Below are 13,838 nucleotides of genomic sequence, written 5' to 3' on the forward strand. Positions count from 1 at the left end.
ATAATCATAAGAATTAGGCAATGCGAACTAACAGTTTAGCAGTATAGAAGGAGCAGAAGAACCGCCGGTCTAACATTTGTCTTTGTGCGGCTTTTGCTGCAGTGAACCTGTCGCGTTTATGACGTCACGAATCAAGCCTAGCTTCAGTCAAACGATGTCTACGAAAAATGAATGGACTCTCAAACCAGGATTGCCAGGAAGCCTAAAATTTGAACCAAAAACAATAAATTGTCCTAATTTTACTGCTGTGTCCTCCAGCTATATAATGTACCTCAATATAAATACTAGTGCAAGTATAACAACTAGACTTAGCAAATAAGTCCTATTTATCACAAAACGTTTGTTTTCAGCAAAAATCTTTACTTTTGCTCTTATAGTGCAGCAACATGATGATGTGCGCATTTTCAATAAGACATTTATTTATTTAGAAAGATAAATTTTCAAGAAATGAAGCTTTGCATAATTTTAACACAGACACAGTGAAATTAAACGATAAAAATATTACGTTGGCAGTCAATTATGGAATGCTTTAATCTTTCATGGCGATATGTTTAACTGAAAAGAGTTATTCACGTCAACCGGTAAATCAACCTTTAATTTAAATTTTAAAACATAATTAGACATTCTTTCAAAAGCAAAGTTTACTGTTATATTTTCTAGAAATAAAGCTTAACATAATTTTGAAACAGACACCGGGAAATTAAATGACAAAAATCTTAGTTTAGCAATCAATTTATGGAATGCTTCAGGCTTTAATGGCGTTATGTTCAACTAAACGGGCTTGTTCAAATCAACAGATAAATTAACCTCAAAAACATAATTCGGCATTCTTTAAACTAGCAGAAAGCTTACTGATAAATTTTCAAGAAATGAAGGTTTACACAATTTTTGAGAAACACACAGAGTGAAATTAAATGGGAAAAATCTTAGTTTGGCAATCAATTTATGGAATGCTTCAGGCCTTCATGGCGTTATGTTCAACTGAAATGACTTATTCAGGTCAACAGATAAATCAACCTTTAAAACATAATTGGGCATTGTATCAAACGCCAAGCTTACTCCATTTAGAGTTATAAAGCTGGGTATGCTAACAACATTAAAAAAATAAATGGTCCCAAGTTTTAGGGGCTCCATATACGAGTGATTGACATTAGATACAAGAGTGTTCTGAGTGTAACGAAAATCTGCCTGGAAAAAGTTGCTCACAGGTTCAAGACTTACGCCATCATCCCAGTATAAACTGCCTAAGGCAGAGCCAGTTCTGTCTGGGGCAACAAACAAAATAAAGGGGTTGCTTCGGCTGGCATCAGTGTTAAGTGCTGGATACTGTCCTGGAATAATGTTTCCACCGCGGAAGTGGACCAAAATTTTATCGAGTGGTGCTTCGATTTCCACCCACTTCCCATCTACCTCAACTATGTCACCTAGATTCATCAATTCATACCAAATGCCATTAGGAAAATATGCGTTAACTACGTCTTTGTTTTCTTGAACCACGGGTGATATTAGCAGACCCCTTCCCCACATAAATTGTTCGTTGATTAACAGGGCGTTTTTATCAGTTGGAAACTCGGAAAACAAACCTCTTGCCACAGTCGTGCCATTTGCATTGGCTGCATAGAAGAGCGTATAAAGGTATGGTAAAAGCACATATCGCATATTTAAAGCATCTCTCATGTAGTTCTGGGCCGTTGTTGAAAAGTCAACCGGCGCCTGAGCGCGGATTAAATGGCTATTATGATTACGACTAAAGGGGTAAAATGCACCAAGCTGCATCCATCGAATGCACAACTGTTCGTTCGTTGGCGTGTTAAAACCGCAAATGTCTGCGCCAATCATTGGGATCCCAAACAGGTTAAAATTGATCACGCTGCTGATGGACTGTTTAAGTGCTTGCCACGTGCTTGTAATATCGCCGCTCCAGTGTCCACCGTACTTGCCCGCACTCGGGAAAGTAGACCTTGAAATGACGAATGGTCGCTGTCCCCTGATGTTCACCAAAGCCTCGCTTGTCGCTTTCATTTCGAGCGTACCAAATAGATTGTGCACGTTATAATGCGCGCTTAAATTTTGAACCGCTGACATGCATAGTGTTTTTGTTGTCAGATTGTTTCCTTGCACAGGTGGAACGTAAGGCGGTTCCTCAAGGCTGCTATTGCCTGGACACCCGCTCGTTGAGCCATCAACAAAGTTTGAAGGCTCGTTCATGTCGATCCATACTCCGTCAAACGGAACCTCATCGTGGTATGATTGAAGCTGTTTTTGCCAGTAGGCGCTTGCGTCACGATGTGTGAAGTCAGGAAACACAGTATTTCCGGGCCAAACATTTCCCACTATTGGGGAAGATCCGCTCGGGTCTTTAATAAAAACATCCATTGCTACACCGTCGTCATAAGGAGGATAAAAACCTGTAAAATTACATGGTTCTTAAGTTGCGTGGCAAATTTCTAGCTAAATGACATGCAAAAATCAAATGTTTAAAGCTAATATTTTTAGCATTTTGGCGGTGCTGTTAATGTAAATATATAAAATACTTGGCCACGAAAAAACTTTTGTAAGTAGTTTTTAAATTAGTAAAAAACAAGTTTCTACGCACGTAAAAGTGTATCTTAAAATCCTGTTTAAATTACAATTTTTTTTTTTTTACTCTATAAATAACGTTTTGCACATTTAACAAAGGCAGTTTTCGCACCTAATAACAAAATAAGCAATCCTTTTTAAATCACTATTTTTAACGACCCAAACTAGACGTTGAAAAATATTATTAGATTGAACTTAAAATACAACTTAACATATGCAGCTTTTGCTCTGTTCAGCTAAAAAGGTTTTCAGGATCCCATAAATTTGTTGAATAGTATACCGAATGGTTTCTTAAATTCTTATTTAAATTTAACTGAGTAGGTCAGGCCACGCCTCCTTCGCCTAACGTCCACAACTGGAAACCCCATTTACCACTAAGTGGTCAAACACATATGTATAATCTATAAAACATATGTATAATCTATTAATTCCTAACTTTGTATGGGGGCACCAATTAAATTCAGTAAATCTAAAACATAAAGCATAAAAAATGAAGGATTTGACAAATTTTAGGAAGAGGTTGTCACGCTTTCTTAGGACTCGTGTTGCCTATTGTGTGTGACCCTCCAAGTCCAGTTGCTCTAATTGTTAAATCAGACTGATTTAAAATGGGATCTAAAAGATCCAACTGACCAGGTTGTTGCTGATTTGAAATACCAGGATCTATTATCATCATATAATGCTGGCCATTGTCATGGATGTTTTTTACTACTTGGCTCAGAGTGTTGTAGTTTGTTTTATCGTAAGTAAAATCCCGTTTGTTGTCCATGTAGTCTATATCATTCCATTGAACATCCTGCAAACCACGTAGCTTTAATGCTTAAAGTTTGCGTTCCTTTGAATTTGAACGGTCTAGTACAGGGATGTCCAACCTTTTAGCAGAATGGGCCGCATTGCCACTTTAAAAATTTCGATGGGCCGCAAAATCTCTCAAATTAAAGGGGTGACGTCATAAGTTGCGTCATATCATGACGTCATAAAACAACCTAACTTATAAACACCCGTTCTTCTAGAGTGAACTTAGGCGCAAATATGCGAAAATTTAAGTTTTCACATGTTTGGGCTGACATATTTCCTTAAAACGGTACGGAAAAACACACATTCAGAAAAACAAACATCTTACTTAGCAATGATGGGTGCACAAAGTGCTCGATGGATGTTGAAATGCGACATTAGACTCGATTATAAAAAAACACAAGATTATGCCTACATCAAATACTGCGCGATCTTCACGTTTTGATGATATTCGAAACAAATGTTTTTAATAAAGGTTACTGAAAGTGAGAATTAGTGGTGGGCCGCACGTAAATATCAGGCGGGCCGCAGGTTGGACATCCCTGGTCTAGTAGCTAGGTGACAGTAAGACATTCAGTTTCAATAAAAGTTTGTGTTTTCGGCCAAAAATTAAAAGGTCTGGTGCATTTACACCATACGGTACGCTTTAAACAACATAACATTAACTAGGTTAATAGATAAAGTATTTGTAATGATCCCAACCTGTGGCATCTTAGCCGTTCTCATTCTATTGACAATATCCTGCGTTGCCTGAGAGCTGTCGTAACCCCATCTACAAAGGTGAAATCCCAAACTCCAGTATGGTGGCATGAAGGGTCGGCCAACAACCTGTGTATACTGCTGGACAACTGCCTCAGGATTTGGACCCAACAAAATATAGAAATCCAAGATGCCTGTGACCAGATGAAACGTAAAGTGTTTAAAGTAGAAATGTTAAATAACAGTATGGCAAAATGCTGACGACTACGCCGGCCGAACAATTAGCCAGAAAACAAGAAATTGATGCCAAAAAAGGATGAAGAAATTCTAGATTTAATTTTTTTTTTCAATATCATTTTTTTTAGCTTATGTGAAACGAAGAAAAAAACAAACATTGTGGATGTTTTCACACAAAGCCAATCTACTATTTAAAAGCAGAGAGCGTAAATAATTATGAACATTTCAAACTACAATTGTTGATAATTATTTTATTGTGTTACTCTCAAAAAATTTGAGTAGGTGATATACACATTGTTTAGTAGAAAAGGGCAGTGCTAAGCATATAAATTGTTACATGCTTTACTTTGACTGACAGAGCTTAAGTCAAATACTCCAATTTCGCTTTTTACCAAATAAACCATGCTACTCACCTCCTAAACTAAATTTATTGTCTATTTTAAATACGTAAAATGCAAATTAATTGCGCTTTGTGCAAACTCCAATGCAATAATGCATCACATACCATTTAAACTTGAATATTGAACAATTTCTCTCTGTAACAGTGTTTGATCTCCTCATAAAACCTATCTTTTCTTAAATGTCAAAAAGTTGCACCTTGTATTGCCTATATATTTTCTTGTTAATCGTTTAATCATGGCAAAGTTTATACATTCGTTCTGTAAACACAGCAGAACAAATTTAGCAATAAGGGTATAAAAAACAAACAATTTGGGCCAAAAATGCTTGTCACCTTAAAGCTGGCAAGATTGTACCAGCCTGGATAAGTAAACTAGTGAATCAAATCCTCTTAGCCAAATACAGAATTTAAAATAGTAATAAAGAATATGAAGGTAGACCAGTTTACCAATCTTTAATTTTATGTCAGCACCATTGTTCAGAGTGTGTCAGATAATATGAAAGGTCATGTCAGTTTATTTTTAAACAAGTTACAAGAATCAGATATGAGTTTTGCAAAATTTGGTAACCCTTTAAAAACTTTTCGTACCTCCAATTGTTCTCCAAGTGATAGCAGGTGCAGGTTGCACCTCTGCTTCCATAGCATTACTGTTGAGCAAGAAAACCCCAAATGCATTTCCATCATCCTCAATGCCCATATAAAAAGGGTGTGCACCATAAAGGTTTGTGTCAACCTGAGGATCTTGACCTCTTGCCCAAAATAGAAGTCTCTTCCAACTGGTTTCAACTAATGAACTTTCATACCTCTCACCAAGACCATACAGGTATTTTGAAGGTAGAACGCTAGATAGCTGAACAAAAGTAATGTGACTCTTACTCCTATAGAACAAAATGTTATATTAAAATGCCTTATTTACGTAAATTAAATAAACTAGACAAAATATGTGACATTTCGAAAGTTAAAAGGGGGTATTAACTAGTTCGATACTAAGTCACCCTTAACTTAGTATGATTAAAGGCATTTACTCTTGCCATGGGAGTGATAATTTGAAACATTTAACTTAATTATGTACGTCCAAAATGTAAGAAATCATTTTGAGACCAAATGTATGAATCCTTTAAGCTATGGAATCCTAATTGCTATAGCAGTGTTTCTTAATGTTGGTCTTGACCCTGAGGGAGTATACAAGCATATTTGTTATCCAGTTAAACTTGAATTTCTGGGTTTCATTTATAAGTTTAGAGCAGTGCTTCCTACCGTGGTCGGTACCGCCACCCTGTGGGTTTAAAGAGTAACAAGGCGATGTTGTGAAGTGTTTCTTTCTTTTTTGCAACACGAAAGTACATTTAGGGCAAACATTATAGAGAAGGGCGTACCTTTATGGAATCCAAAACCATTGGCAGCAGGTTGAATAAGGAACTGACGATGCCAGTATAAGCAAAATATATATTCCTTATTAAAAAAATGTCTGATCCTGATTTTACTCTGGTTTTTAAACTTTGAGTTTTATTGTTTAGGGCAAAAAGTTAGCCAGTTTAAACAATATTTCTGTGTGATTTAGATGTCTAACCAAGATTATAACACTACACTAAAATTTAGTAGCACATAGTACAATATAAAATGCAATGTTGATTAGCAATTAAATTTCATCACCTGGACTACACTAGCAGTCCAGTTACCTTTTTATCATACCAAGTTTAAGGCAACATAGTTCTAAACTAGTTAATGTACTTACCTTACCCTAGGCAATGCCTGGTATTTCATCTTGGTATAACAGCAATAATTAAACAGTTAGTAATTCTAATCAGCTTTAGATAATATATTATTGTACATGTTCTTTACTATATTAGTAGAATAACAATTAAGATTACAATCGATAGTGAATGATGTGTTCGTTACATAGAGAATGTAGACTGCTTTACCTGCAAAAACTGATTCGCATAGATTAGTGGGCCGATTGAAGTGTCAAAAATCACATTTTCTGTTGACTTCCTTTTGATAACTAGGTCAAAAGGGTTTGATTTGACAGTCAAACTATACATTAGTGGGTCCGACGTGGCATTTATGATTTTTGGAGTTTCAATTGGAACTTCATATCTTTCCATACTTGCATCTCGAATTTGAAATCTAATTCTTTCTGGAGTTTCAATAAAAGCATCAAAAACCAATGTGGAGATTTGTTTTTCAATTCTTGTGTGGGCTGTACTTGGTAATATCAGTATTCCATTAAAGCCATAACTGGTTTGCTAAAAAAATAAACTTTTTAAAAAACGTCGTTAAACTAATATCTACAATATATCAAACCTACTTTTAAATGTAAAAAAATAATTGAATTGGCTTAAATATAATTTAAACATTATCAACAGTTTATCAATTCCAAATGAAAAGCTCAATGGATTTTATATATACCTTATAATTTTTTAGTTGATAAGATTGGTAATCAGTTGGATAATAACACCAGGGCACATTGTCATATCCCCCCCCAGAGAATGGGTTAAAACAGCATCCACGATTACTACATTTTTCTTCTTCTTGAGTAGCAGTTTCTGGATAACAATCAACTCTGCAAACCAATATAAGCAGGAAAATCAGGTGCAGTTGAAAAGGTTGTTTTTTGGCATTAGCAAAAAAGCTTTACATATATATATGTATACATATTAAAATTTTGGCTGGTATAAACCCATAAATAGAGACTAATAAAGTGCCAGTTACAATCCTTAATTTTATGTCGCTTTGGTCCAATCTCATGTGTGAGCCCTAGTTTTTTTATATGAACACAAAAGGTTCAGAACCCCAACACAACTTGAACTTTATATTAAATTGATGTGTACAGTTTACTAATTAGGATACATACATGTAGGTTGGAATTTGGAAACACACTTGAGCAGAGAAAAGTTTCATGCATTGTTATTATACTTCAGGAAAGTGGCTCACACTATTAATGCCCATATCCATTAAACTTTGCACAATAATTTTGCAGTCACCTTGCTTGAAAAGTAACAGCATTTTTTGCCATGCAATAAATCTAGTGCGGCAAAAAACACTTTGCAGATCCACGTTTAGCACCTATGGCATACCTTCTGCGACTCTTTTTGCAGCTAGGTAATGCAAAATTTGAAAAATTAAATATAATAGTGTCGGATCTTATTGTACTAGTTTGGGTGGTCCAAGGTTGACAGCATCGCTTGCCATAATTTTTTTGGTGAGTTGCTCGCGGGCCACACATAGAAGACTACATCAGTGCTTAAAAAATTGTTTATTTAACAGTTAAACACCAAATGTTTTTTTGAATATATGCGTACATTTAAACACATTTGCTATTTTGTTTATTAATTTTTTTTCAATAATTCGTCAACATCAACATCTATATCAGTAGTTAACAAACGCAAGCAGGCATCTAATGTCTCATCTCCCAACCGGTTCCTTGTATTATATTTCAGTCTTTTCATAACCGAAAAGGCGCTTTCACAAATATAGTTGCTCCCAAACATCGACAACATCCTTAAAGCAAAATCATGTTAAATTTGGAAAGTTCTCTTTGTTGACAAGCTTCCAAAAATCTTTGTTTCTCTCATTCTTTTTAGATAGGAGAAAAATATTTGACTGCAAATCGCATAACTCCAACTGGAATTCAGCTGGCTAAGATTCAATTTTTATTTCCATGGGGTTATTAAAGAGTTTATTTTTTTCTTTTATTAAATCAAATTCAGCGTATCTGTCATCGAATTCTTTTTTCACGTTGAGAAGCATCTCTGCATAAACAGAAAACTCTGCAATTTTTCCCTTTTCAAGTAATAATTGACATGATGGAAAATGAGTAACAAGATTATTTTGGAGGTTATCCAGAAATAATCTCAGCTTCCTGCGAAAAGCTTCAACATGTCCGAAAAGTTGACTAATATTTTGATCTTTTTGTTGCATTTTTTTGGTCCAAATGTTCAGATGACCGGTAAAATCTGTTAAAAATGCCAGTGATGTGATAAATTTTTCATCGCTTAAAAGAATCTCGTATTTTTCCATTCCATTAACTTCTTTAAGTAGGAAACACTTAATTTCCTTTCACAAAGAAAAAAATGCTGCAAAGTGTTTCCTGCACTTAACCATCAAATTTTCGAATAGAGTGGAACGTCATCATATTGAGCATCTAACTCATTTAGGAAACTAATAAATTTTCTGTGCCTTTGGGCTTTATTTCCACCTCTGATGCGTTTAATGTTGCCATTACACTACTCATAATGTCACTCATTTGCAAGACTTTAGTGCACAATACTTCCTGATGGATAATACAGTGAAATGTTGGGCAATTTACGCCATTGGTTTTCAACAGCCCAGCTAGTCCAGTTTTGCATCCGACATTGCTTGAGCACCATCTGTCACAACACTGGAACACTTTTCAAAGCCACCGTATGCATTGGCGACAGATACAAGACTGTTGTAAATATCTGAACCTTTTGGTGGAGCTGCCTTAAGTAATTCTTCATGAATAGTGAAATCGCTGTCGACAGTGCGGATAAAAATTAGAAGCTGATTAATATCGCATTGGCATATGTCAGTGCTTTCGTCTATAGCCAAGGAAAAATATTTATATTTGTGAATACTTCTTTTAATACTTTTAACCTTTGAAGTCACATGTTCACTTACTTCCATTACCCTCCGTGCAACAGTTTGATGAGAAAGGGTCACAGTTTCAAATTGTTTGGCCATTTTTTCGTTGGCAAACACGAGTGCCATCTTTATTGAGCATTTCTTTACAAGTTCTCCATCTCTGAAAGCTTTTCCATTTTTAGCTAGTATCAGAGAAACTTCGTAAGATGCCTTCTGGTCAGAAAAGTATTTATTTTTGCAAAGTTGGTAATACAACTTATTTGTTTTTTTAAATCTGCTTTTTAAGTCTTTTAAAACGGCTTCCCTTGCAACGCCCTCGTATTGTTCATATTTATTTTTATGACAAGTTTCATAATCGTTTTGACACAACTTGTAAACATATCAGACATTGTGGTTTATTCTTGGTCTCAACAAACAAGTACTTTTCCTCCCATATCGAGTTAAAAAATCTATTTGAATTAGACAACTTTCTTTTTGCACTCCTTTTTGAAAACTAACGCAGAGATAGCAGAGCTGTGATCTGTATTATTCAATCTGTGGTTCCCTAATTATGTTACTTTTACATTACAAAATGCCCACTATTTTGTAATTATTACTTTAATTCGTATTAAGCGTTTATGACGCAGCTAACACATTTGATTTAAAGGCAGACTGTTGTAGGCAATAGCAAAATAGCCAGCCTAGTGTAGCCTACTGCTTACCAAAGTGGGGTTGGAGGCCGCGCATATAGTTCGCGTTTATTATTTTTGAGACTTGTTATTTATCACTGTAAAACTTAAATGGTCGCGGAAAGTTTAAATAAATCAAAAATGTTCGGCGGGCCACTTAAATTGACGTCACAGGCCACATGGGCCTGGGTTTGGACCACCCTGTACTAGTTGATCACATTGCTTTTACACTTACATGCTATGACGTGTGTGTCATTTTACAATGTTTAGTTTAGCACCTTCAGTTTTGACTAAGTCAGTTGCAAGTGGTCTGGCTTGGTGTATTTAAGATTGAAACCCTGCTTGAAAACTAACCTTAGGTATTAACTCACATACAGCTAAACTAGGCGCTGATCTAGAATTCTACCGCAGCATTAAAACAATTAAAGCAAAGCACAATATTTGGGTTAGCGTATCGGTTAGTGTTTGGGTGGGTTAAGTAATATTATTTAATGACATTGCTGAACCTATCCAAACCCAAACACTAACCCGTACCCTAAACGAAAGTATGTTCGTTGTGGTAGGATTCTAGACCAGCGCACTAAACTGCAAAGACATTTTGTGAGTAGAATATTTTATGAAACATATATACACACATATGTGTGTTAACAACTGAGATCTAGCCCTTCTGAAGCTGCTTTATGACCAACGATTACGGCTTACGTATCAATAGTACAGTGAAAGCCATTGCAGCCAAAATTGTTGGTTAAAAAGCAGCTTCAGAAGGGCTAAATCTCAGTTGTTAGCACACATATGTGTGTGTATAACTGTATATGTTTCATCGAATATGGTACTGTGGATCACCTTCATTGTAAAGTTGCTTGTACTAACATATTGGCCTATTGTTGTTTCTCGACTCGCTCCTCTCTGAGCCTGCATAGCTCAGTTGATAGAGCCACGGCCCCGGCTTGACCGGAGGTCGTGAGTTTGAACCTCACTGCAGACTAGTTGTTTTTCTGGCCTGCTCTGCTTGCATCATTGATTGACAGATTCGGCGAGTCTGCAATGGGTTTCGGTGTACTAGAATATTTTATATGCTAACTTACCTGCTGTTATACAGTTTGAATCTGATCTTTTTTCTCAATCAATACAGTTTGAACTATTTGTCAATTGTGGCTGGCTAGCGAGTTAGACACGCAACCTAAGCTGTTGGAGTCTAAAAGGAAGCATCAATTAGAACCCTCTTCCATCGAAAAAAACAACTCAAGTTAACTAAAACCCGAGCTCACCAATAGTATTACTACCACCGGATCACAAATTAATGTATTATCACGTATGCGTGTGTGGTTGGAAATTATTATTGCAAAAAATGTGCGTCTTTCATCTATGTACGTGAAAATTAATAAAAAAAAAACTTTCATCAAATGCCGCATACCACAACGCATATTGTTTGGGTTAGGGTGCGGGTTAGCATTTGGTTGAGGGTGGGTCAAGTTATTATTAATAATAAACATAATATTACTTGAACCACCCTCACCCAAACGCTAACCCGCACCCTAACCCAAACAATATGCGTTGTGGTATGCGGTATTATTTTGTTATGTTTTTTGCATAACTTTTCACGTACATAAGTGAAAGAGCGCCAAAAAATGTAATAGTTAGCGTTGGGTAGTATAATGTCCACCAAATATACTGCCAAAGTGACAATTTTTTGGGTAATTTAGCAAAAAAAAAATTATTTTGCTGAACAGTAAAGGTTTTATGAAAATGATTAAATTAATATAATTTTAACTCCACCTAAAACTTGGATCAATCCCACAAGAATCGCAGTTGCAGCACACGTTGAGTGAGCATAAAACACCCAATACCAGCAAACCATAATAGCTATGAGCTGCCATTTTGACCAACTTGTGCATAAATAATTAGCAGCCTATTTAATGCTTATAAAAGTTGCAGGTTGGCCTTTGCTAGTTTGTTTGTTTTCAGTGCAAAGTTTATTATGATTTGCATTTGAGCGGAACGTTACCAGCGAAGCATATCCATTTTTCTATAATAGAATACTAAACTAACAGTAACAGCTCAATTTAAATTAAAATGTATCAAATATTTGTGTATATTCTTAGGCCTACTTCTATCACAGTTTATCCATCATTGGTTTATCCAAGACATACGCAGTTTAAAATAAATCTTTGGGATGTTTAGCAGAATGTAGGACAGCATTGTCAGTGCAACCAAAGAGTTTTTATTCCATGAGTTGAAACTGTGACGTCATTTCGCATATATCCTGTTTTATTTTACTTCGGCCTGGTCACGGTTGAATGCACGACAATAAAACACAAGGTCATCTTGGTCGTCAGTTTACAAGGTTGCGGGTGACAACGAATTTCGTGCAATTTTGAAAGAAAAGGGGGCAAATTTACAACAATTAATAAAAAATCTTTAAAGAAGATACATTTATTGGCGAAAAGTACTGTTTATTTATTGTTTGATACTAGAAAAACGTGTATTGAGTTATAGCCTAGGTTACTTTATGTGTCAAAACTTCTTTCTTTTATTTAACTAAAAACATGTTTTTTTTCACTGAAGGGTAGTAAAAACAGATATTCCCAATTATAAACACGGCAAGAATGTGCTGTCTTCCGAATTGCGACAATAGATCGCCAGATGTAAGTCTGTTCCATGTTCCACCTAAAAGGGTATGATAGCCTAAATCAATTTTACACATAACAACGTATTGGGTAATTTTTGGCTTTTCCTAAATAATAATTTGATTGTTTAAAGGTATGCAAAAGTAATTTACTTAAATGGGCGGACGATTTGGAAAAGATCATATTGGGATGCAGGCAAGATAAGCAAATTGTTAAATTATATTTGCGAGATGTTGTAAAAATATGTGACAGACATTTCCATGCAACGGATATTGTATTTCGTAAGTTTGACATTATATTAGGACTTTAATTTGTTTTTCATTTTGATTTATTGCGTTCTTAATTTAAAGTATTTATTTCATTAGGAGGAAGTAGAAAATAATTACGTGTTGGAGCATTGCCCACATTATTTATGCCAAAAACAGTAGCCAAAAGCATGCGACCACCCCCAAAAGAGCGCAGTTTGTTATGTGTAAAAGATGTGCACAAAAGCTTCACCTCTTTAAGGAAAGTAAATGCCCCGAAAGGTTGGACAAAATTTGTCAAAGAAAAATACATTTCGTTTTTTTGTTATAATGATTATGATCAAGCCAAATTTCGAGTTGATATTGCTGAAGACTTTAAATTAAATGCTTCATATTACGGTTGGGGAGCACCAAGTGAATGTTACATTTGCTCATTTGATGTAAAGAAGTGCACCGTTTTCAAAACACTTCAAAAAATTGAATCGTCTAATATTTGCTGTGGCACAAATCTAAACAATCCCCAGGCAGTGTCACATTATTTAACAAAATCAGCTGACCTACAGACCCAGTGTTTGATCCCTGATGTCAAAACATTAACAACCAGGTTTGAATATTGTGTAATTAAAATTTAATATGTTATTGACATATAAAATTGGTTCCAAATTTAGATCCTTGAATTGCTCAATATTTTTGAAAAATGGTCAACAATGTTCAAAATGCAAAATGTTGGAAATGGCAAGAAAGAGAAAGTCCACTAAAAAAAACAGTTACAAAGAAAAAGTTACCCCTAGCAAAAGTTCGATTTGGCCATTCGTTACCACTGAGAATGAAATGCACAATTAAATCTCAAAATGCAAGGTATATTATACAAATGATTTGATATACATGTATATATTATAATTTTTAAACCAACTTGGTACTTGTAATTATGTGTAGTCATGTAGTGAACTAGTAAAACTTTAAATACATAATTCAGTAAAAC

At 35.3% G+C, this 13,838-nt stretch overlaps 1 protein-coding gene across 1 annotated transcript; it reads right to left on the minus strand.

The window, feature by feature from the left end:
* Window positions 1–455: 455 nt before the first annotated feature.
* LOC146136090 (lysosomal alpha-glucosidase-like) lies at window positions 456–11,922 on the minus strand. The gene is made up of 7 exons (XM_083395457.1): window positions 11,761–11,922; window positions 7,121–7,274; window positions 6,634–6,957; window positions 5,300–5,561; window positions 4,078–4,268; window positions 3,214–3,376; window positions 456–2,408 (listed from the first exon to the last, which is right to left on the minus strand). Exons 1-7 carry the CDS (start codon window positions 11,877–11,879, stop codon window positions 964–966), a joined length of 2,658 nt encoding a protein of 885 aa, XP_083251583.1. The 5' UTR covers window positions 11,880–11,922; the 3' UTR covers window positions 456–963.
* Between the last annotated feature and the right edge of the window lie 1,916 nt (window positions 11,923–13,838).

Source organism: Ascidiella aspersa, chromosome 8 (assembly GCF_963924565.1).
Source record: "Ascidiella aspersa chromosome 8, kaAscAspe10.2, whole genome shotgun sequence".
Taxonomy (NCBI): domain Eukaryota; kingdom Metazoa; phylum Chordata; class Ascidiacea; order Phlebobranchia; family Ascidiidae; genus Ascidiella; species Ascidiella aspersa.

What these genes read in the sequence shown, in the direction of transcription:
- LOC146136090 (XM_083395457.1), bottom strand. Translation starts at nt 11,879, where the DNA reads ATGCACAAGTTGGTCAAAATGGCAGCTCATAGCTATTATGGTTTGCTG. An exon ending in GGGATTGATCCAAGTTTTAG is followed by an intron (nt 7,275 to 11,760) that starts GTGGAGTTAAAA and finishes ATTGGTTTGCAG; the next exon opens with AGTTGATTGTTATCCAGAAA. An exon ending in TTCAAATCAGCAACAACCTG is followed by an intron (nt 2,409 to 3,213) that starts GTCAGTTGGATC and finishes GTAATTTTACAG; the next exon opens with GTTTTTATCCTCCTTATGAC.